This window comes from Athene cunicularia, assembly GCF_003259725.1.
Source record: "Athene cunicularia isolate RWA chromosome 1 unlocalized genomic scaffold, athCun1 chr1_part2, whole genome shotgun sequence".
NCBI classification, from domain to species: Eukaryota; Metazoa; Chordata; class Aves; order Strigiformes; family Strigidae; genus Athene; species Athene cunicularia.
The window spans coordinates 53,390,023-53,415,100 of record NW_020799092.1 but is presented as its reverse complement, the minus strand read 5'-3'; the positions used below and the strand labels follow the sequence as shown (position 1 = coordinate 53,415,100).

General features: G+C 35.8%; 1 protein-coding gene across 3 annotated transcripts in view; it reads left to right on the top strand.

Annotated features, from left to right (window-relative positions):
- DOCK4 (dedicator of cytokinesis 4) overlaps positions 1-25,078 on the top strand; it is a 245,515-nt gene that overhangs the window by 68,771 nt on the left and 151,666 nt on the right. For all 3 annotated transcript variants that reach the window (XM_026867923.1, XM_026867922.1, XM_026867921.1), the window contains exons 2-8: positions 11,645-11,728; positions 12,701-12,741; positions 15,113-15,168; positions 17,066-17,162; positions 21,340-21,488; positions 22,874-22,958; positions 24,606-24,757. In XM_026867923.1, coding sequence (XP_026723724.1) covers positions 11,645-11,728; positions 12,701-12,741; positions 15,113-15,168; positions 17,066-17,162; positions 21,340-21,488; positions 22,874-22,958; positions 24,606-24,757 — 664 coding nt within the window. The remainder of the gene's footprint in view (positions 1-11,644; positions 11,729-12,700; positions 12,742-15,112; positions 15,169-17,065; positions 17,163-21,339; positions 21,489-22,873; positions 22,959-24,605; positions 24,758-25,078) is intronic.

Sequence of the window (25,078 nt, the reverse complement as noted above, 5' to 3'; positions counted from 1 at the left end):
TGTCAAGTGGATTCCTGAGCACTGTCATTGCTGTTGGGCTGTACTGCTTTCTTCCTGCAGCACTGTACAGCTGTGACTTGGTCTTTGAAATAACAAAATTGGGTATTTAATTGTGGTAAAATTGTTTTGGTCAATGTTTATTTAAGGAATAAATTGATTTCTGAGGCATTAGTGTTCATAGCAGAGAGGAGAGCCTCATACAAAGAATTCTCAGTGTAATTTTACAACAGTGGCTGGGCAATGGAAAGAATCCACTCACACTCCACTACCTGACCAAATAATTTGTTTAACCACATGCATAACATGATCACCATGGTTTATCACTTAGTAAATGTTCCTTTGTATAAAATTTATTTATTTGTAGAGTCATTTTGCAAAGGGTCTTCTGCTTAAGTTTCATCTTCTTGTTTCAGAAGGGCTTTTCAAGTATGGGAGGAAAATACAATTTTGTCCTCTCCTTACCTCAGATGCTGGATAAATCCCATGAGGCCTTTGTTACTCTATCTGAATCCCCAGGAGGCTATTAATTGTAGGGGAAAAAACCCCTAGTATTTAAGAAAATTAGTTATTTTTAATTAGTGTGATCATTATATCAGCTTTGTGTGATTGACGTGATGGTCCTCTTGATGAACTGTGGCACTGTGGCCGAATCTAGCCCTGGAGTTGCTGTTTGTTTGCTGTCCCTCCTTAGAAACTGTCCCTTCCAGGGCCTCCTAGGAGGATGCTCTGCTCTTCCTTGCTACAGGTTTTGCTTTGACTTTTATTTGGCGTCATTCCCTGCCTCTTCCATGCCCCTCTTAAGTGGAGTTTGGCAGCTTCTTTTCCTTTAAGTCTGTGAGTTTTGTACCTCACTTCAGTGCAAAACAAGTACCAAGTACATAATGTGGCTTAATGGCATGGACAGTGGCCAAGAGGATAGCTTGCGGATCTGCTTGATTTGAGTTAGCTCATTTCAGCTTTGTTCCTAACCTGCTGTCAGATACAAGCCTTTTTACGCATCTCTGCTAACTTTTATTATTTGCAAAATAGAGGTTTTACTTCTTTTATGAGATTCAGGAAAAAGTCTTGTAGGTTCTTTTGTCTGGAGAAGGATGGGACAGACTCCTTAATAGTAAAAGAAAATACCTGTGTCTGGTTTGCGTGGGACTGCCCAGTTGCTTGTCAAGACCTAGACTTGTTTTCACTCAAGAAGTATTTCATGGTGCAGGATGATAACATTTGTCTTCCAATACAAATTTCTCAGAAATACATCACTGTTTTCCATGCTTTCTTTGACCCATGGTATCCCAAATGTTATTCCTAGGCTTCTGTGCCAAATCTAGAGGAAGGAGTAAAGAGAGAACTGTTAAAATGGCACTTAGTTTTTGTGACTCTCCCATGGTGTTAAAACCCAAAAGAATCATCTTGTCTCTTGAAGTACTTGAAGGTAAAAGGATGAATGTTCAGATACAGCAATGAATTGTAATATAAACATTTGTAGAGGACCATTTCCTCATACACTTCCTTCCCTCCATCACATCAAACAGCACAATTGCCTCCTCATCAGCAATCTTCTTTGTCCTAATTGGTTGTCTATACTTTTCAGATAAACTTTTCTCATGCTCTTGTGCGCTTTTATAAACAGCTGCCAACTAAACTTAAACTATCTTCACCCTGTTTTTTGGAGTAATAGATGCTGGTTTTAAGCAGGCATGAGCAGTATGTGAAGATTGTGATTTTTCAAGAGAATCCTACAGTTGCATTTCTGAAAGAGCACTGTAAAATCCATAGAGGTACTGTTAAAAGTATACATCCAGGTAGTTTTATTTTATTTTTCAGAGTTTTGATTAGGGGAAAAAAAGTGTATGCAGTTGTAATATTTCTGTTTGGTCATACATTTTAAGATGCTTGTGGGATTATGTTAAATATCCCTGAAGTTTTAATTTTACGGAGATTATGGATTAGTGATGAAACTCTGCAGGGCTAAATACACTGAATTCTGCTGGCTCAATTATTGACACCAGGCTGAAAAGTGCAGTGGTTATTTCCAACCATTAAACCTAATAAACCAGATTAAAGCCAGAGTGGGATGTTTAAACTTGCTTTCAGCAGTCTCTGAGGATTTTCTCTGAGGATAAAGTAGTTTTTCTTTACTAGCTCTGATAGCTCCATTCCAGTGTATTTGAAATGGCTCTCAGTGACACTAGATCAAGAAAGTTCTGCCTCATTTAAGATAAAAAACATGTGCCAGAGTACTTGTAAGTAATTTGTAATCATTGTCTTTCTTAGTTGCACTTAATTCCACACCTTGCCAAGCTGTCCTGTCTTTCAAGAGGTTTTCTGATACTGAATTCTTATAGACAGAATTGGCTGACCTGTAGGACAGGCTACAGAAGCTCACAATTACAGTTTAATGTTCATCAAATTGCATAATTTGCTTATTGCATAAGTTTTTAGGGTATTTGTTTCATTACTGAAGAAATGACTACTCATGATAAAACCATGTTCCAGTCATTTTTGATGTGCAGCAAAAAATTGACGTTTAATAAATGTGCATTGTGAATAACAATGTGGTTAAGGCTCACAGTTTACAAAACAAGAATCATTTCCTGATTTATAAAATTCTAGAGAGAACACTGCAGGTAAATTAAAGTAAAAATATACAAAACTCTTAGTGGTAAAATGAAACGAATTAAAATAATTTTTAATGTCGGAGAAATACAAATTACCAGGAGACTATAACTCACCTGAAATACAATGGTACCAGACAAGCCAAAAATGAGTGGCATTGAAAATTGTAGGATGTGTTGATTTATTTTTTTTGTGTGTGTATGTGTTTGAGTTCCACTGATTTTTCCAGTGAGTTTTTTTAGTGTCTTCCACTGATGACAGGTAAAATAGTTAAAACCCACTCTTCCAAAGGAGAAAAAAACTGGACAGTGTTTCATCTATAACATCATTTTCTAGACCTGGCTGTTAGAAAAATTTACAGTGGAAGATGGGTGCTCTGTCTCTTTTGTATTAGTGAAGAAAAAGGGTTTTTTCCTCTGCTTTTCTTGGCTTCCTTGAATGCTATTTATTTCTTGAACGGGAGTGAAATATTAAGGGGAAACTAGTCTCATTTCCCAAACTCTTTGATACTGAACACAGGGAGTTTCTCAGCAACTGTACTGTTGTCTAAGTGTTCCCTTTGAGTCGCTCTGATAGTTGGTGAAGAGTAATGCTGCAGCTTGCACAGCAGTCCTGTTTTCTTTGCAGTTCACAATAGTACAGCTCTTCTGAGCTTGGGTTTGCATGGTGCTACTTGCGGCTTGTTAAAGGCTCCAAAATTCCCCCCCCCCCCTCAAGTTCAAGAGCAACATGTTGTGTTACAGTGCTTTTGGGGAGCAAAAAGAATGGGGAAATGTATGGTCATTAGACTTTGGACCATACCGAGTGTCCTTGCATTACGTCAACATGAAATTATAAGGATGTACTCATCTATTCAAGGCCTACCTTAAAATAAACATCTTCGTATTATTCTGAAAAAAGTTAAGTGTTTTCTGGGAGATATCTCCTGTGTCTATAATTGTGAGGCATTTAATTTTCCTGTTAAATTTCTGCTGGCTTTGAAGGGATATGACAGGTAGCCAGTGAACCTTCCGGCATATACAGAAAGTATCCCCATGAATCTGGGTTTGAAATAATGTAGAACTTCCTGTCTCTTAAATTTAATTTTTGGAGGTTTTGGTGAGCACCGCCTCATGCTTAACTGAGGTCCAAAATACACTGACGAGTTGTCATGAGATCTGGTACCTGTGTTCACAGGACTGTGCTGGCTTCAGTGGACCTCAGATGATGATGCAGTTGTGCTATTAATACATTAACCTCCTTTCTTTACCATACCCGACACTTAAAGGAAGTTACAAAAAACGCTGGTCGTTGGTTGATTTTAGTCAAAGACTTTAGTTACTGAAAGGCTATGAACAAGACATGAAGACTTTTTCAAGTTAAAGTTAAATAGCTGTAACTCTTTTCCTTGATCATGCTATTAAAAATTAAGGAAATTACTTAAGAAAGTCTGAAAATGTTTAGAAATTTGAAATACTTAGTCTTAATAAAAGTCATAGTGAATAACATGGTTATTTTTAACTAAAAAGTTTGCTCTCATAGATAATGTCATCTTAACATAATCTACTTTTTTCCACTTCCCTTTTACTGGCTGGATTTTTAAGCTGAGCTGTTTCCAAGTAATGAAGGAAAATGACACTTAATCCACATTTACTGTTCAAGATGGCAGTCTTACTGCATTGCTGCTGCATCTGTAGCTCTGAGTTAGATAGTTGTAAGTGAAACCAGCTGGTTGAACTGCATGTAGACTAGTGCCTTTATTATTATTTGATTGAATGCATGAAATCTATACCTGATTTTACCAGGTCCACCTCGCCTTCTACCGTGATGCCTCTGACAGGTTTTACATTGACAGTCCTTCTCTGTAGAGGAGGAGGCTCCTGAGCAAATTTAGAGAGAGGAATTGTATTATCTATTCATAGACTTTGAAGTGTTCTAGATTTTCTAGACTTGTAAAGGCCTGTTTTGTTTTCTATTTACTTTTAAATTCCTGGTTCCAGAACTAATGTAAATCAAGAAATTGCTCTTAGCTGGGAAAAGATGTAGACATAACAAGATACAGCAGGAGTTCAAGAAATACGAAGGGCTTAACTAGCTATGTGATAGAAGAATAAAAACAATTAATGAAATCTCATATCTGCAAGGACAGGGACCCTGGTTGTACATTCTGAATTATTCCAGTTTTAGTGTTCTAGATTGGCAGCCATTCTCAAGAGCATATAGGTGTCATCACTTGTTACTTTTCGTGTTCTTTTCTAAGATATAGTGCCTAATAGGTAGGGTACCCAAAAGAAAGAATTAGCAAAAATGTTTGCAGGTATTGGGAAAACCGATCAAGCTGTTAACAAAGAGGTGATAAGGTTCCTCCTGCCTGTCTGTAGCTGAGATGCAGGATGTGAAGAGCTTGACAGATGTTCAGACAGTCACACTAAACTGATTACCTATGTTAGAATTGCCTTGTGGTTTTTGGCAGCATTGTAATAGGGGATTTGAAAGTGATTACCTTGCTGAATTCAAATGTTGAGACCAGCACAGGAGGGAATATGGCCTGCTACAGTTTTGTGTCATTTTTGTATTTCAGACTTGGCATTTGCTTTATTTGTATAGGTAGCTGGTGCTGTTAGAAGTAGGAATTTTGTATGGTTTTCTTTTGTTTTGTTTTGTTTTTCAGACAGGTGAAGAACAGTTGTATATAAGTATTCTACTATATATATAGTATTTTCAAAGCTTGGACATTGATACAAAATTTTAAAATGTTTTTTTGATGTGCCTGAGGTATTTTCATGAATAGCTCTTCAATAAATGTCCTTATTAGGAAAATTCCATGCAGGCAGTCATCTCTTAAGAACAACTGACTGTACCATGTGAGCAGCACTGGAGGTGTTCAAAAGCCACACGTGGCACTGGAGTCCTGGACTGTCATCATCTGAGCTGTGTGTTTGATCCTTTTAATTGTGGTGTACATACACTGGTGAGAGAACTTGAATTCTTTTATTTAAATTTGAGACTGATTAATCTCACTAAACTGCAGGAGATTTAAGGGTCACTTCTGTTATTGAAACTAACATTCATATTTATTGTGTTTATTGAAAGGAGATTAGATTCATTCTCCCCCCCTCCCCACTTTTCTGTCTGTCTTCATTAGCTTGATTTTTGGTTTGCAACAAGCCTCCTAGGGTATCTGTAGGCAGCACAGTGCATTACTGAACAGATGCCCAAATTAACTTGTATATTAGAAGCATGAGCATGTAGCTATGCTATCATGCCACTCCATCCAGATCAATTCATATGTAGTCAAAGCTCAGTGCACAGGATGGCCTTTCTGCATTAGCAAAGTTTATGCTTCTAAAATTTCTACCTGTTTAGAAATCTAAAAAGGTTGTTCAGCTTCTTTTGAGGAGAAAAAGCGCATCCTGGAAGAAGGCACATCTAAGGTGCAGAGAGGGTGACAAGAGATTGCTTATTCAAACTTTCCCACAAGAACAGGTGGACATGAAATGAAATTTTATGTGGCACTGTAAAACAAAAGGAAGACTTTTTTTCCATGAAGCATATTTAAACTGGAAAGCTTACTGTAAGTTTGTGGATGCTGACATTATGATGCATGTAAAGCGTGATTAGGCAAATTCATAGAAGAAGAATCCATCAGCGGTCGTTGCACACAGAACTACCATGTGTGGCTCAGGAGGTCCCTGTGCCACAAAATACTGAAAGCTGTACCATGGGATGCTTGCGCTGCTTGCCAGTGGTTAATAGCTTTGGATATGAGTTTACAAACTATCCTGAGTCATTGGTATGATTCTTTTTTTTTTTCTTTTTGTTATGTCTGTCTTAATGATGTACTCTCTCTAATGTTGCACTTCTTCCAGTTGCTTACAGTGACAGATGTCTGTTGTATTTACTACCCATAAGTACATATCAAAGGATAATTTTTTACATTTCTGTAATAAACACCACTGAATCAGAACCTTCCTCAAAGGTAATATACACACAGCATTACTCGTCAGCTAAAAAACTGCATAAAAACAAACTTAATTTTACATCATAAGGGAAAATTTCAACAGTAAATGGCTGTTTTAACTAATATAATAACTTTATAATGTTAGAAGCTCCCTGGTTTCATTTATGGCAGCTTTTTTTGTTATTTTTTCAATTGTTGAACAGAAAAGAAACCCCTTGAAATAGTTGTACTTGAAACTTTCAATCTGGTGAAAGAATGTCACTTCAAGTCCAGAATAAAAACTTAAAAAATTTATTTTTCTGCCAAGAGGACCTGATTTCAATTATAGCAGATAATATCTGGAATCAATATAGCTTCTGGTTATCTGTTAGGAGGAAAGGAACAACAATGTCTGCCTCATTAGTTCTTATGTGCAGATCTCTAGGGTACTTCAGGCATAAACATTTCAAGAATATAACTCCAAGGAAAACTTTGAAGTGGGCTACCCACCCCTATTACCAGCTAGTCAATTCCTTCTCTGTCAAAGCATTTTGATTCCTGTCAAAACCAGTCCCTCTGACACGGGTGTTCCCACCCACCAAATCTGTATTTTCCAGTCTGTTTTTACCACATTTCTCTGTGGTTCATATACTACTTCTGGTATTTGGGCCATCATGACTTAGGACATTGATGTGGAGTCTAGTTTTCTCCAGCATTTAGCATGCACAATGTGGCCAAGTAATTATTAATTGAAATTTTCCTACACACACACCACCCCCACCCCCATTCTCTTCCCCCTCAGCTTTCTTCAGTTGAAGGACTGTTTTTTATTACGTGGAACCTGAGTCTGCTATTGTGGTACAAATGCTCTTTTTTTGAGGTATTAAGTAGTTGCTGTAGATGTTGCTTTTACTGCTATTGATTCCTTTCTATGTGGGGGTGTATGTCTTGCTTCTCAGCCAGGAACTGCAGTGTACTGTGTGTCTCCTTTCATAGCGCTGAGCTTAATTTTAATGTCTGACAGGGGGGCATCTTGAACACCATGTCACATTGCACCCTTTGTGGGGAGACATTTTCATTTTATAAACAAAAAGTCAAGGCAGTCATGAAACCTAGCATGTTCTTGGTGAGTCTCAAACGTGTCTTTATGATGCTAACTCACATGTAAGATTTGAATGCACTAGTTGCAAGTAGAAAAAGCAATGCTGTCTGTGTGCTAAATGAGCAAATGGTGAGTTTCTGCACCAAAAAACTTAGTTTAGGCTTTAAGACCTTCGTCTTGGATTGATCTTTTAATATGCCAGGTGATTGCATATGTAAAGCTGTCCAACAGTGAGCACACACAGGCGGTGATTTGGATGAGAGCTGAAAGATGAAATTTGTTTTGAGAAGCTGAACATAAGGGCTCTATCAGATTGTTTAGTCTCTTTCCTCTTTTCCCTAATTGCAGTGGTGGTCTAATATGAAGGTAAGGATTGGAAACCTCTTTCCAATTATTCAAACTTGTAGTGAAAAACTGTGAAACACATAGAAAAGATGTCTTGTAAGGGTCTTCTGTCACATTCTTGATTGAACTGATCCTGTTCTATTGAAATGTAGAAGAATATTAAGAAAATATTAGCACATTTGATTAGTAGTTAATCACAGACAGGTAAACTGGTTATCTCATGAATTTTCTTCTCTTTCTGATTATCTCTACATAGTTCTGATGGAAATGGGTTGTTTCATAACTTGGGATTCACTGTACCTGCGAAACCCTAAAAATGTTAATCTTGACATTAAACCCAAAGCTGGTTTTATTTCATGTCACTGTAGTTCTCACTGTATGATTTAATCTTGTGTGGATTAGGTTTTTGTGTCCTGTGTTGTTGTTTTGCTTTCTTATCCTCTGAGCACCCTTTGGCAGCAAGAAAATATTTAATAATGCCAGCTGGCTGCTGTATTTGAACTCAGTTTCTAAACCACTTCTGAGAATATATCCTCCTACAGACTTTTATTGTGGAATTCCACATTTCTTCAATGTCTGAGAGGTGACTGAAGAGGGCATCAATCACTATGTCTGTGCTTGAAACACAGACAGGACATCTATATGACCTTCAGGTACTATAATGACAAAAAAGTGTATCTAGATGTAAGTGGTTTTGATACTTAGCTTCCTGGGGACATGTATATGGACAGTGCATCTGCAAAGACTGAAGATACTGGTAGGTGAGCTGTATTCAGAGTGCCTTTCTCTTCTGTCCCTCCTTCTTTTCTAAGGTCTCCTCTATCCAGTTGCAGTGGAAGTGAGAGAAGGTGATAACCATACCAGCTACTGTTGTTATAAGTATGAAAGTAATGTGTATTTGATACATGTGATTCAGTGAATTCTGTGTGTATAAAATGTCCAGTTCTATGAGTATGATAAATGTGTACTGCTCTCAAGTTAAGGTTGAGATCATCTTAAGCCATGGTCACCACAGAGTGATTAATTATGTACTTACTAATATTAGGAGAAAGAGTTAAGGAGCATCTGCAGAGTGTTGCAGAACAATGTGGTAATTGGAGGAAAGAGCAAGAAGTTTCAGTACATCGAATTTATTAAATATCATGACTTGGTTAAGAAACCTGTGTCCTAGCTGAACTCTGGGATTTTCTCTGGTGGAACTGTAACTACCTCCTTCCATGACTTCATTGTTATCCTCCCTGTAATCTAATTCTGTATACAGATAAACTAAAAACTCACAAACAGCCACCTTCTATCTCTGTCCCAATTCTATAACATCACTTGATTAGTAGAAAATTAGCCGAGTAAACATTTGTCTGCTAATGCTAAATTTTATCTGTGGATTCCTGTGCTTTGGATTAAATTCTCTGCTGCTCTGCAGTGCGCTTTCTTTTGTTTTGAGTGGCATTGCTCAAGAGCATGGGCTGCCTGTTTTGGTCCTGAACTCACTGCAACACCTCCGCAGGAATCCAGCCAGAATTTTCTGAGTGGATTGGGTTAATATGCTGGTTGAGCAGTACAGGTGATGCCCTTGTTTCTTTCTTTCTTTTTCTGGAACTCTGCAGGCCATCCTTCGGGAAGATATTTCAAAGTATATTTTTTTTCTTCCATACATGTTCTAAACCGAATTCTAGCTATTTTCTACACTGTGTCAGACTTCAATCCTTTTTTGTCTTAAAAGTTTTTTTTTTTGAAACTTCTCTTAAAAAAGATCTCTAACAGATGTAGTAACTAAGCAATAAAAACTGAATGTCACGGCAAAGTCAAATCATAACAATGTGACAGGATATATTGGCTTTTAAGGAGAAAATTACTGGCATTCTTTTTTTGTCTCATGGAGTTTAAAATTAAGACATCTCACAAATGTAGTAACACACTAGGGTTTAATTTGATTTTGCATGCTGCTTCTTTTAATTCCTTAATTTTATTTCAGTGGCTGTGGGTGCTATTTTGATAGGCTTCATAATTCAGTTTTGCTTCTTGCAAGCTAGAAAAATGACCAGATTTACTCCTGCCCATTCCAGTGCCACAGAGGAGTTTAGATACACATTTTATTGATATTCAGGGAGTCTTGTTTTTAATTTGTTCCTAGTTAAATACAAAACAATATTTCTATAGGGATTAATGGAAAGATTCTCATTTTTAACACTTAGACAAACTTTTTCAATGTATGAATGATGTCTTGCAACTGCCCTCTTAAAAAAATAGTGTACTCGATCATGGGGGGGAACCAAAGTAACTCTTTTTGTTTCATAGTACTTACCTGAGGGTATTTTAGTTCTGTGTAAATAAACTGGAGAGTAGGAGGAGCACCAAAATGAATAGAGATTGATTCAATACACATGCCTGGAGGGGGGGAAAAGCACCAACCTCAATGCTACAAATACTGGTCAGGTGTTATATCAAACTCTTAGGGACTGACCGGGCACATAATCTCACAGGCTTTTTTCAAAGGGATAAATAAAGACCATGGGTTAAGCACAGTGATGATTGAAATCAGTGAGCTTTGAAGCCTTAAATTCTGAAGAAAGATTTGGGAAAAATTTGCTTTTTGTACATTTTTATACATGCCATTTATAGTATAAACCATATCCTCTTGGTTTACTCTTAAAATCTGGAACTTTCTGGCAAAGATTCACAAATGCATTTTCAGTTTTTGTGGTTGCTGACAGCTAATATCTCCTGCTGCCTTTGATGAACAATATGACAAGCACAGGTGGTGGATGGCGGGTTATATTGTGTTTGAGCGTAGTCTCTGCCTGTGGAGGGAGAGACCGCTGATAGCAGGTAAGAGCTGCCGAAATGGATTGTTGCGTCAAAATCTTGCAGGTCCTTTGGTGGAAGAGTAGTTAACTTTATATGCATATCTGCACCCGTAGGGTTTCCTTTTGGCTTTTTCATGTGAAGAATTGTTGTCACGCCTCTGAGCTGGTGGTTTCTTTACTTTGCTTTGAGATTTGGGTTTTCCTGTCTAGATGGGTAGATACACGAGAAGCAGCAAGACGGCTGTTAGGCCACTAAGTGGCTTTGAGCATTGTGTCCTGCTGATATTCATAGAAGGCTGTTTCCCTCTTCAACTGCATAATTAAACTCCAAAAGAGTATTACAGTACAAAGAATCAAAATCATGCTTTACTGGTCTCCATCTCCTAAGTATTTCCTCACATTTGGGATTATATGGAGTGTTGGGTCTGTAGCATCCATTACGTGAATGCGAAATAAGGTTTTCCTTTTGTGGCGTGTGGGTGGTATAGATGGCAACAAAAATACTGGCACTTTCAGCTTGCAAAACTCTGAGGTATGATATGTGTTAGTGTGAGCATTTGGAATAAAACCGTTCCTGTCCTTCAGGGTAGTTATGGTCTAGCTAACGGTGTTCTCCAGTACAAGCTTTCCATTCGTGTATAGTTGGTCTGTAAGTGTTTTGGTGTCTTTGCAAGTCCCATATTTTAAATTTTCTGCTCATAGAAGTGACTTAGCCTCTGATTCTTACTACAGCTTATTACATTTCAGTAAGCCTGTTTGTTCTAACACTTAACTTCCCCTGTTAATATACTATTTTTGTTAACAAGAGGAATAAAAGTTTATATTTAAATGTTGTGAATAATTGAAACTTACTATCTTTTTTAGTAATAGCTGGTTTTCGAGGGACAGTCCCACATGGCCTATCACTGGAGATTGGAGACACCGTTCAAATACTAGAGAAATGTGATGGTGAGTTCACAGGTTGGAATTCCAGTGATAATGAAGTTTTGCATACTGTTGGTTTGAACCCTATTATTATTAATTTATTTTCTTAAATTAACACATTTCTGAAGTCCATAACACATTCTGGCCTCTTCATTTTTTTTCACAATTCCAGTGAGTTCCAATCCTTATGATTACTAATTTGCCATTCGTTCTTTTTATTTAATCTCTCTGTTTAATAAACATTCAAAGAGGATAGTTAAAACAGCAAGGAGTTATTGTGATTTTTTTACTTTCTTGGTATTTCCAAGTGAAACCTGGCTGTTAAAAAGACCCTTTCAAATGAATTCAAAGTCGTAAGTTCAAATCTTAAAGCAGCATAAACATTCTCTTCTGCCTTTGTTCTGAGGTGTAGAATACTAATATGATTTCAGCAAACATCTGTTACTAGTGTTAGAGAAATAAAGCTGCATGTTTTTCTTAATCTGCCTTCTTAACACATTTCTGACATTTTCTGTCAATATGATTTTTTGATCATTTAGGATTATGTAGGTACTTTTTATTTTCATATCAGGTTTATATACTGATAACTTTGTAAGAAATTTTCTTAAGGAAGGCATAGGATCTGTTCTTTTGAATCAGGTATATTTTAAATTTTGTATTGTAACATGGTTGATAGATTTAGAACATGAAGTCCAAAAATGATTTGTAAATGTTTTCAGTGAATATGAAACCATTTTCCTTTTGTCTGGTGTGGTGTCTAGTGTGAAATATACCTGGATTACCTTGTTAGAAACATTTGGGGATACAGGTTTAAAGAGTAATGCCTCGAATTGTGTGAATTCAGTCATCTGAATATGAGCTGGTTTAAACAAAATACATTTCAAAAAAGTGCAGTCTGACAGCACTGAGTCATTGTCCAAAAGTGAAAACTTAAGTCTGTTTTACTCATGGAAATGCTTTACATACTTTAAAAAGCAAAATATTCTTTCTTCACAGGATGGTACAGAGGATTTGCCTTGAAAAACCCCAATGTTAAGGTAAAGGTCAATTGAAGTTTTGCATGCTTTGTCAAAAATTTATATTTACTTCTTAAAAGCTAGTCTCCATGTAAGTATATGATACTTACTCTTAAAACTAGAGCTTAGTGTTAAGTATATTACTGATAGTGCTTTGATTATGCTTCTTTAAAAATGCTCCTGTGTATTAAGATGATACAGTTTACAAATCCGAGGCTCTGGTGTATTTCGTTTTATTCCTGATTTTTTGAAATGTGAACCCAAAGGAGGGTAAGCTGAACAGAAAAAACTACAGAGAATACAAGTTGTAAATACTGTTGGAAAAGTTGGTTAGACTGTGCCTATTTTTCTTGATGTTATAAATTAATTTAGAGCAGCCAGTGGAGACAGCCAGTTTATAGGAGCCACATGCAGAGTATCAGTTGAACAAAAGATACGTATTGTCATTTAAAATAGATGGTTCATTTTATTTTTCTTTGACGTGTGTTCTATGATTTCAGTACTATCTAGTATAGCTTATAGTACTCTAAACCAGACTTCAGTATTTTTTCTGTATTCAGACATGAAATATTATAAAATTAATATTTCAGCATTTGTTGATGTTGAATATGTTTAAGCTTTACCTATCTTATTTGTGTTCCTGTTTTCTTAATATCTCCTGTTGAGTTGCCTCTGTGACTGTAAAGATTTTGTTTTTCATATGGGAAATAATTTAAATTTTTTTTTCCCTCAACACAGTACTAGAGGTTTTAGTGTTACTAAAGCCATTGAAGAACGATCTTAAATCGTTTGTTGCTCCTTTAACCTGCATTGTAATTTTTTTTTCTCTTTTTCCCTCTCTTCATTTCCAAGCCCCTTCAGCTGCAAAATAGGGCACATATACGTTAATTTTAGAGGTTGATAGGGGCTCGTATTATAAGTCACTGTTTTTTTTGTGCCTAGGACTGCAGTCTCTGCTCACATAAATTTCCTTTGCTTTATATGGAAGGTCAGTGTGAACAATAAATTCAGCCACAGAATTTAATCTCATGTTTACTACTTTCACCTCATTGATATATATTGCAATTTGATTTATAAGACATGAGCAGTTGGGATTTGTTACTGCATCTTCTGTGTCTCTTCTTGCAATTCTCACCACATGCTTGCTGTCAGTCTTGCTTTGTGGTCTGTCAAATGTGTTGATAGAAGTTATGAATAGGTTTTCTAAACATGACTTGATGTGTGAAGGAAGGAGATACATATTTTCTGCTTTCCTAGTGTGAATGCAAACAGTTTTCTGAATTGAGTTTTTGAAGGGAGTGTCTCTGGAAGTAAAATAGTAAGAGGACGTTGTAACTCCACTTGTTATCAGTATTGATCTGTCAAGATTCTTCCCTTGTTATTCTGCCAGCTTTGAATACACAAAGAAATTATCTGAGGCAGCTGGTCTGCAGTAAGCATGCATATGGAGCCATCCTGTTTTCTGGCACATTGTTACAAGTGCAAGGTTTTGCATCTTATTGTCCTTGGGAGATGCTCTTCTGAACTACTTTACATTATAGAGGAGTAGGGGCATTTACAAGGGCAGTTGCTTCTACATAGTAGATGTGGTTTTGTCGAAGGTCTAACGTCTGTGTTAAAAGAAAATGTGGCACCATCATCACAAAGAAAAGGTGTATGCACCTGTGCTTATTATAAAGAGAACATATATGTGTTTTCCGTCACTGCATTATGTAATGAGCTGTAGCATATTACGTTCCCATCCAGAACCTTGAAGCTGAAATGCATCATTTTGTTTACTGATCTGATTTATGAAGGTTAGTGCACTGTAAGTGCAGTATGATGGTTGCAGCAATGCTGTCTATTCTCAAGAACAGTGGAGAGGCCTTAAATAACTAGAAAAGGACCACTCCTGTCAGGACACTGAGGCTTTTGGGTAGGCATCCAACACAGCTTTCCTGTGTGCTGCAGTAGCCACAAATAAAACTATTTTGACTTTCTTTATTAACTTTATTGTTATTGAATTTTGTTAACTTTATTTATTTTGCCTTATTTTGAAAATCCCTATCTGAAGATAGTGTTTTTAAGATGATGATGTTGGTAAGTTGTTATTCCCCACAGTTTCTTGTCAAGGTGGAAATAAGTAATAAAAACACCTCGGATAAGTGAGCTCTCAAGCAATCTTCTAATTTTCTGAAGTATTGAAGGATTTAACTCTACTGAGTATGGCATTTTAGTTTCTGTGAGATCTATACTGAGTATATATTGCTTTTTCTGGGGTGCAAGTTTCTTGGTAATTATTTGGAGGACTTTCAATTCAGCACACATTTGCATATTAAATGGTACTAAATGGTACTCCAAACTCATGTAAGGGGAGTTTTTTTGTTTTTACCTAAACTATTTTATTTTTCAGGGCATATTTCCATCCAACTACATTCACTTGAAAAATGCGTGTGTTAAGAACAAAGGGTAGGTAAAATGTTCTGGATTAAATATTTAAACTGCTACTTGTACAAAAGATCTTTTGTTTAAAAGGTAAAGTGGTGATTGCGTTATAATTATTTTAACTTCATCTTACCACCATAGGACTTGAAATAGTTGTCATTAGCTAACCTGATACTCTTGCACGGTTATAAAATTGGAGTGATGTCTTCTGAAAAAAACATGGACCCTAACTGGGAATATCAGTCTGTATCATCTAGGGGAAAGAAATAACAATTGCATTTTTTCACTTCCTGTTGTTATCTGGCTTGAAGAAAGTATTGCCTTAATTAGACAAAGTTATTCTGTAGAGAAGCTGGCTATTAATCTGCTCTTTAAGATTAGTTGATTTCTTTGAGAACACCAGCTGTACCATGGCAGACAGATGGCCTTTTACAAAAAAAAAAAAAAAGGTAAAATAATGTCTCAGTTCAGTGGCAAAAGATTTTGCTAAAACTGTAAATGAATAAAGATATTTTTTTTCCTTTACTTCTTCATATAATGAACAGCCAGTATTATTAACTGATCTCTTTTCATTTTTAGAAAAGTTAATAAAAACCAGAACAATGGGTTAAAATTAGTTTTAAAATCTTGTTTTGGAACTCAAATGTTCTGACTAAAAGAAACACTGATTTTAATTTTTTTTTTTAGATACAATACTTACCTTCACATATCACTTTCAAAAACTTTTTGTCAGTGATCTTAGGTCAACACAGTTTTTTCCAAAGTTTTACTTAATTTGGAAGCATTTATTTAGGTTTATTAATAGAGAACTGATACATAATGGTTCAAAACCTGTTTAGGTAGAGCCATTTCTCATCATAACAGATGAATGCCTGAACATCAGGTGTAAGTGACCTTTATTTTGGGAGCATAAATGAGTGAGTAGAAGGTCCATGATGATGATGGGCAAAAGTAATCATGAAGACTGTAATGATATATAAAAAAACCCTGAAAAGTCTCACGCCCACAGGTGAAAATGGCTTGCACAGTACTGTTAAACACTGTTGTTTCCTATGTAGTTCAGGCTACATGTGGTTTGTTACGCCCTAGGATAATTTCTCTTTTAAAAGTGGTTCTAGGTCAAACTGAAGGTTCAGTGAAATAAAATTCTTGTAAACCATCACAGTAAAACACAGCTTAAAGATGGAATAATTTTTGTTAGCAGACACCTTGACAATACTTGCAGGGAGTTCAATCTTTGTTGCCTCCATTTTCTTCATTAATCTGTGTTTCCCATTCAGGCCATGTGTCCTACAGCACATCACGGCCAGGGGATGCCACAGTGTTATATTAACTTGCTAAGAGAGAAATGATGTTATGAGGAAAGTAATCCCATCGTGAATGCAAACCTTTGAAATGTACTGTGAGTGAGAATGAAGTGGTAGTGATGGTGGTGTGTAAAGTGATGATGTGGTAGAGAGTTTGGTCTTAACTAAGCCAACTCAGCTTTTTCTTGACCAGCATCAAATAGGCAAGAACTCGCTCACACTGTACAAGTTTTCTTTTCGGTTTCTATATCCTCTTTTAGTTGAAGAAATAGCATTTTCTGTCTTACTTCTATAAACAGAGATGTAAAAAAGAGTGGCAACAGTCAATGATTTGGTGTTTAAGCAGAAGCATCAAGATCCCTTTGGAATCTGTGAGAATTAGTCTGGAGTGAAAGTAGTTTTTATCTCATTGTAAAAAAACACCTTGACTTCTCTAGCACCAAGACTTTCCCCAGGGATTAAATGAAATATAGAAATAAAAAGTGTCATGAACTGAAGGAGCACCCATGTAGGTTGATAGACATCAGTGTTGTTGGGAAGAAGTCTTTATATTGGTAACTGTAATGGGATTTGTAATGTTTGTGTAATGTCATGTATTCTTCTGCATGTTACAGACAATTTGAAATGGTTATTCCAACAGAAGATTCTGTTATTACAGAAATGACATCAACTTTGAGAGACTGGGGAACGATGTGGAAACAACTCTATGTGGCAAGTACCCTCAATAATGTTGCTTTGATTTAATGCCAACTCAAAAGACACATAGTTGTTCAGATACTCTAATTAAGTTTAAGTATGTAATTCAGAAAAAAACATTCAGTTTGGTTTATAACGGTTCTAATTGTGGACTAAATAAATCTCTTAATTTGTTCCAATAATTGACTATTACTGCTGCTAAACTTTAGCAAATTATTGAGTCTTGACCAGCTTCATTGTGTAGCTGTTGGATCTAAGGATTCCTTTGTAAACTAAAGTATCGAAAATAAGTGTAACAAACAATTTTGGTATTTTATTGAAATATAGAAATATAGTATATTATTGAAAAATCTCTCAGCCAGTTGATTTGTTTTGTACTCATTTTCTCATATATTTTTATTTCCTCTCACATCCACACACTCGCAAGCACTGAGATGTGTCCATGTTATTTGACCAGGATGTCTGTATACGACACAGAGATCAAGGGATGCCAGCTGTTGAGTTCTCATTGCTGAGGGAGGCTGAGGGGTGGTGCTTGATTAACAATGGTGAATTGATTTTGGGTTTACCTATGACACATTACAGAAGTGGATTCTGGTTTTGAACCAGAATCTTTTTCTTCCTTATCTCATACTTCTTAAGTTCCATGTTTCACAGTGCTCTTGTTTTCCTTTATCTGGATATTTTGTGGCTCTGGTCTTTTTCTCCCTCTCCCTGACATCTTCAGGTCAGTTTGTTTCTCTCCCTGTTTGAATGGAATCGCACTTATGGTGTTCTATGGGTCTTAGTGCCTACCTTTCCTTGTTCTGTCATTTCTTCTCATATGTACATATACATTTTCATATTACATAATACCACTATTAGTAATTCTATTATAACTCCCTACAGAATGCCTCTCTATGATATTGTTTCACTTTAATAGATGCATACAGTCTTGGCTTTCTGTTTGACTATCTTTTAGATTCATCTTCTCAAATTTCACTTTAAGTCATGTTTTTTAGCCTTAACCATTCCTGTTTTCTGAGCTCATGTTGTATTATTTTCTCTTGCATGTCTGGGCTAAGAACTGGATGTAGTTGTGTGAGCATCAAACATGAAGCAGCAATAAGCAACTGTTCTTTCTTACTCATAGAACACCCATGGTGTCTCTTATTTCTATAATTTCCATTTATCACTCCATCTCCATCACTCTGCTGTGCTTGCTCTGTAAATGTGGCCTCTCCAATTCTGTAATTACCTCCCTTAAAAACTGCAGTTGCAGCACAGATTATATCAATAATAATGTTGGTGTTTTTTTTTTTAATTAGGGTAGGCAAACTTTTTTTTTGCATAGAGAACTTTGGCCACCTGATGGTTTCTATCTGTAGTCTTGTTTTGAGTCACCAGTCATTTAAACAGCTCTTACTCCATTATATGAATTATACAGATTTGGGATTATTCTACTTTATTTATCTAAATGTTGTGCGGTATCAGTAGGATCTTGAATACAAGCTCCCTAGACTGCTTTTCACTCCCATGTCTCTTATGAACCCACTGCAGTCTCTCATTCTTTTGAGAGGTTTCAGACCAGTGATCTACTTTTTCACTGTGAGAAATCCTACCATTTCCTTCTCTTAATTGTCTACCACCATAGGTAGAAGTTGCTTTTTTTGGTTGTACTTACAACACACAGAAAAAAAAAACCTGTTCAGTATCATTCTGACTGAAATTCAGCCTTTGCTGACCTTTCTGCATTTTTTAACTGGGGTTTTTTTTGCACATCGTAATCTAAGACATGATAATTGTTATAGTTTTCTTTTTCCATGCCTACTTCTATTTCCTCTATTAACTGAACTTCTTTGTACTTTCTCATGACTATACAGTTGTGTCTTTAAAGGTTTAACTAAAATATCTTAGTTCTAAATTGTGTCTTGCATCGTGATTGTCTTTGATTTTCTAGCATTACAGTCAGACCACGGTTTGGACTTGGCAGCATGCGCACACATCAAATGTAACCAAAACCTGTTCATTTGCATCTACACAGTCTCTAACCTGTCCTCTTAACACATTGCTGAGTTGATAATTATGACTTAAATTGTGAGAAGATTAGCTACCTTCTGCTGATACAGGGGCTGCTTCTGCTACATAAGAAACGGCAATGAGTGGTGCCAGTAGATCTCCCAGAAGTCAGGGTGGTACAGAAGTACCTGGTCTGCTACCTTTTTGAGATGATTGTATGGATTATGTTCAGGCTGTTAAGAACCAGGTAACCTTTCTGAAACCTGCAATTGGAGCAGTTGCTAATTTACTTAGTGAAAGCTTTTCTACAAGAACCTAGAAAATCGAGTATTTCTGTTGGATTGTAAGTAATAGAGTATCATTTAAAACTTGACAGTGAAATTGTAATTAAGCAGTATGAACTGTTTCTTGAAAAACGAGAAATTGTTTCTTCAAAGCATGTTTGAAATTTCTCTAGATGATAATGGGAAGTAGTTTTCTTGAATGCCTGATTGCTTGAAGTGTGATTGCTTTGTGTATGTGAGCAAGGGTATTAGTACATTGGCTTCTCCTGGAACACAAGGAACAAAACCATGATCCCTAAGTGTAGAGACCTAAATCTATATAAAGCAAGAAAAGTTGCTTGCAGATCCACTCAGTGCTTTGAGATACAAGCAACTCATAGACAAATTCTAAAGCTCTGGAAAAGGAATGACACCTAAAAATGTTATTATGAGCTTAAATAGTACTGTTAAACATTAGCATGTCTCTTGTATTCACATGAATAATTTACTTAAGTATACCTTATCATCAGATAGTGAAAACAAAGATGCATCGGAATTAGTGTTTATTTGATTTGGTTTTTTAGCTGTAGAAATGAAATATTTATGCACTAGTGTCTGATGGAAAACTGTGAAAACATACTGTCAGCCTAGTTCTCCATGACGTTCCTATAAATTCTTCTTTGTCTCTTGCTCCTAATTCTTTTTTTTTTTTTTTTTTTTTTAGTTTTCTTTTACTTATAAAGTTCATATATTCCTATTACTCTTACTGAAGTTGTTTCTTTTTTGGCAACATTTTTCTTCACTGCTGTTACTGCATGTTCAAAATACACTGGCTTTCTTTTTTCCAGACAGCCAAGACAAACAATAAAGTAATGCCGTTTTAGTGACCTTATGAAGTGAATGAATGTGAAATAAAACGAACAGATTTATCAAATGGCAGTTTCACAGCCCTTGGAATATAAAAGCTATTGACAGACAGTAATGTTGCTTCTAAGTGAATTTTAGCTTTTCATAGCAATTATGTAGCAGAAGTAGCTGAACTTTGGTTTTATGCCATTCGTTCATAGGAAGAAGGGAAAGGAACTTGTGTTTTTTTTGTCAAGAAGTAGCAGAACAAATCTGAATAGGAATGTTTTTTCAACTTTGTATGATGCATCACTTAAATGGAGGTTGCAATAATTTCCTCAAGCTAAAGTTTCTCGGAAAAACTGTATCAAGTAAAACAACTTAGAATTGGTAAAGGAAGAGTTAAAAGAATTTCTGTCTGGGAGGAAACTGTTATGGGAAATTGTTTATGTCCTTAACTGGTATATAATTAGAGTAGAAGGATGTGGTTTAGAAAATAGTCATATTCATATAAATTCTCCCGCTTCACGGTTAGATGAAGAACTGTCTGGACAAGATTCTGTCTATGTGATTCTATTTATTTATGGTTAGCAGTGTGTACAGTTACATCTATGCAAGAAAATGTTAAAAGAATATTAACACTCAGTGGTTCAGAGTTTGAATGCTAGGAACTTTGCCTTTTCATCCCCTTACGAGTTCAAATAGTCTTGAATTACATGATCACATGTTCAGTTGGATGAGACAGCAGCACAGAATGAGCATGCTCTTGGAGTAAAACAGTGCTATGGCATGAAAGAATTTTTTTTGTTGCATTTTTGTCATCTATCATATAAATTGGACTGTGTTAACATGAGACATAAGGAATTGGAGTGAAATTTTGGAGTGGCTGTGATGGAAAGACAGGGTCTGTGGTAACCTGTGAAATGATTTTATACATGCACACAGGCATACACGTATGTGCAGGTAAAATGGTCACTACTATGGGAAGAAAAAAGACTAAGTAGGGGAATAAGGAAGGAGTTTTCTTGATTTCCCCACCATATCTGTATTTATTGGGATCGTCAACTTATATTTTTATCTCACAGAGAAATGAGGGAGATCTCTTCCACCGACTGTGGCACATAATGAATGAAATACTAGACCTGAGAAGGCAGGTCCTTGTTGGCCATCTCACCCATGATCGAATGAAGGATGTCAAGCGACACATCACTGCTCGTCTGGATTGGGGCAATGAGTGAGTAAAAATAATAATAAATGAAAGTAGTGTAATCACATTCTAATGCCACAGCTTTAGGCTCACTGTAGAATGTTTAAATAAGGAACTAATTTCTGAGAGGTGTAACCTTTTTATTTTTAATGGACTTTCTCGTTCTCACTCTTTTTCTGTCTGCTGTGTTTTAACAGTGAAAAGTGACTTGTTGTTTTATTTTGCATTTTGCTCTCAGTTTATTTTGCATAACATTGGTGCTGTCTACAAGAGAATTGCATCGGAATATCTGCAACATCCTTTTAGGTGTTTTCAAAAGACACCTGGCCAGATTTCTGTGTGACGCAGTTAGCATAGCTCAGTTGTCTTAACTGAAACTATATTGGCTGACATTGCTTCCTTTTTGACTTGTGTTACATAATTTAGTTCTTACTTGGACTAACATACTTCTTGCTACTATGGTCTGCATCTTTCTTTTATCTGGATAAGTAGTAAGAGCTAATGCAAATTGTATGAGCTTACTGTTTTGGGTTTTTTTTCCCAAAAAAACCCAGAATAAGTTTAAAATACCTTTTGGCATTTGGGTACTGTTTCCAAAGTCTTTTCTTTAGCCTATATTTATTTACTTAAACTCTGACTAAATGTAGCAATATTCAATAAACTGAATTTCAGGGGTTTTTGCATCTACACCTATCTGAAAGCCTAAATACCTAACATAGTGGAAAAACTGTGATTAACTGTGTATGATTTACTATCCGCTCAGAATTTTGTTCTAACTGAATGGAATTATGATGGTTTTTTAAATGGTCAGTTCCTCCTCTTTAAAAACATATTTATAAAAAAATTTGTAATCTTTCAAGTTTTTCTGGATTGAGCATGATGCCCCTTACGTGTTCTTAATCATTATTGCTTGCTGCTGTGATGAAAATAAGTTTTATTCCTGTTGATTCAAGTTTATTTCATTATTTTGTTCAGGGGATACAACCAAAGCAGCTTTGATGCCATCCAGTCCAAATTAAAAATAAGCTGATGTTTTGGCATTTGATGGATTTTCTTTTTATTTTATTTTCTGTGGTTGCCATTCAAATTGACAATACTAGTGTGATTCACATTGTACAGTGTCCACAATAGTACAAAGGAAAATAGCCATTGTACCTGTCCACAATGTGAAACAGGTTTAAAAATTGTGGAAAAACGTATTGTATTGAAGTTACAAAATGAAGAGAAGGAATCATCCATGAATGGTGAATACAGCCAAAATACATTAAAAAAACCCAGAATCAACTGTGGAGTACCAATTAACATGTACACTGTTTGTTGGAATGTTTCTGTTAAATGTAAATAGAAGCAATGAGTTAATTTGTTTCCTTTGTATGTAGAAACTACTTACTGTTATTCCATTTCTCATACAGACAGCTGGGACTTGACTTAGTTCCAAGAAAGGAATACGCTATGGTGGATCCTGAAGAGATCAGCATTACAGAGCTCTACAGGCTGGTACGTGAATATAATGCTCAGTACTTTTGCTATCAAATTACGTCCTGATGTTTTGATGGCATCTTTCATCTACTTAACCAAAAGTACTTTTTTTGATCAAAGAAACTGGTATTTCATAAGGTAATGAGTTTTACTATGAGGAAAAAATTTTTCTTTTGAACAGTTACGTATTTTGAACATCTTTATGAGATGCTCTGATTTGATATCAAATTTGTGTGTGCACACATGCTCATTTTACGTGTTTTGTTTTCTGTTATATCATTAAAATTGATGATTAAATTGATATTAACAGACAAAGTAAAAGCTTATGAGACTCTTTTTCTTTAGAGCTTTACCTGGTCCATGATTCCTGTTAGATAAGATTTGTGGAAATACAATAATATATGCATGATACAAGTATTGTCGCAATTAATCATACTGAGCTATTGGTCTTTTTTAATATATTAATGTAAATAGCAGTTAAAATGCATAGAAAAGCTCTCCTTTGAGTATAAAAGTCCATCTTGATTTACTACAATCAGCACTGGTATTTCTTATTTAATCTCCAGTGAGGTCTAAGAAAACATGCCAATTTATGTGGGCTTTGGCTCATATTTAAGTACTGCAGCTGTTGCAGATACAAAGTTCTGAGCCTTATTTGCTTAAAACTAGGCTTTTATTTAAACTAAATTTTATTTATGTTAACTTTTGTATTTAAATATAGGATAAAGCAAAAATATGATGACTGCAGCTTTCTGTGGAGCTGAAATTGTAATACATTTTTTATGACTTTTAACTACTTATGTTGATAACTTGTAATGTCAAACCTAGTAATAAATTTTCCATGCTAGAATCAGTATACCTTTGGGCAGTTTCAAAGTCGTATGTAATCTTAGGGAATACTGTTGAAGCACTAGATGAAATACAGTGAGGAACCTTTAATCATACGAAGAAACATACAGAGGAAAAATAACACAGAAAACTAATAAAGAAGCTCATGGAGTGCACTTTCAAAAATAAAGAGGAAAAAAAAAAGCCCAAGATAACCTCAGTTTGAAGGCTAAGTAGCTTAGAAAGATTGCTATTTAAAACTATTTTTGGTACAATGTAGGAGAGAAATAGTACATCTTACTCTTAAGAAGTGATTAAAATGGTGAAGGCATAAACTGTGAAGTCAAATCAAGAGAATTTAGTAGCTTCTATATAGCAGTCAGATTAAGAAATATGAATGTTATTTTCTTACATTTAAAAATTCTGGTATTTAATGTTCTGCAAAAACATTTTTTGTGCGTTTGAATACTGGAATATCAGATCGTTAACTATTTATACCAGCTATGAAATCTATTCTTACAGCACAGAGCTTTGAAGTGGCTTAGAATCTTCAGAGTAGGAAGAAGTTAAACTTCTAGAGTTACTCTTTCTCTCCTAGAGATAATTATGATGCAGTGCAACACTGCATCTTGCTTCCTTGCGTCACTTTCTTGTGTTCTACTTCTCAGACACACACACAAAAAAAGAAAAAAGAACCTATTACAAGTTAATACTGAATTAAAAATGTAAAAAACTGAATTAAGAGAGTAGTTCAGTATTATGGTTTTTACCTCTTTTTGTTTTGAGATTTTTACAATTAATTCAAACCGGCTGCTGTGTTGTTTCTGGTATTTTTAGATGGAGCATCGTCATCGAAAAAAAGACACACCAGTACCAGCTAGCAGCCACCATCTTTTTGTTCAGATGAAGAGTCTAATGTGCTCCAATCTGGGAGAGGAACTGGAAGTAATCTTCTCATTATTTGATAGTAAAGAAAATCGGCCGATAAGGTACCACACGATTTTTCACTGGAATGCTGATTTTACATAAATTGTGTCAATATACACTGTATGTAAATGGGCTGCCCTTATTCAGCGAGTTAAGAGTCTTTTTATAAAAGGAGCTTGTACTTCAATGAGGTGTTGCCTGTTCTTCAGTGAAACAATCAAACCCAATCTCACAATCACTTAGGGGATGCTTTCCCTCTTTTTTCAGCTGGGAGCTGATCCTGCAACCATTCTTTTTCTGTTTGTTCTAGAGCTTAAATTCTGTGTGAGCCCTGCATAGTTCCTTCTACTCCCAGCACATTTCTGGCCAAGAGAGACAACATG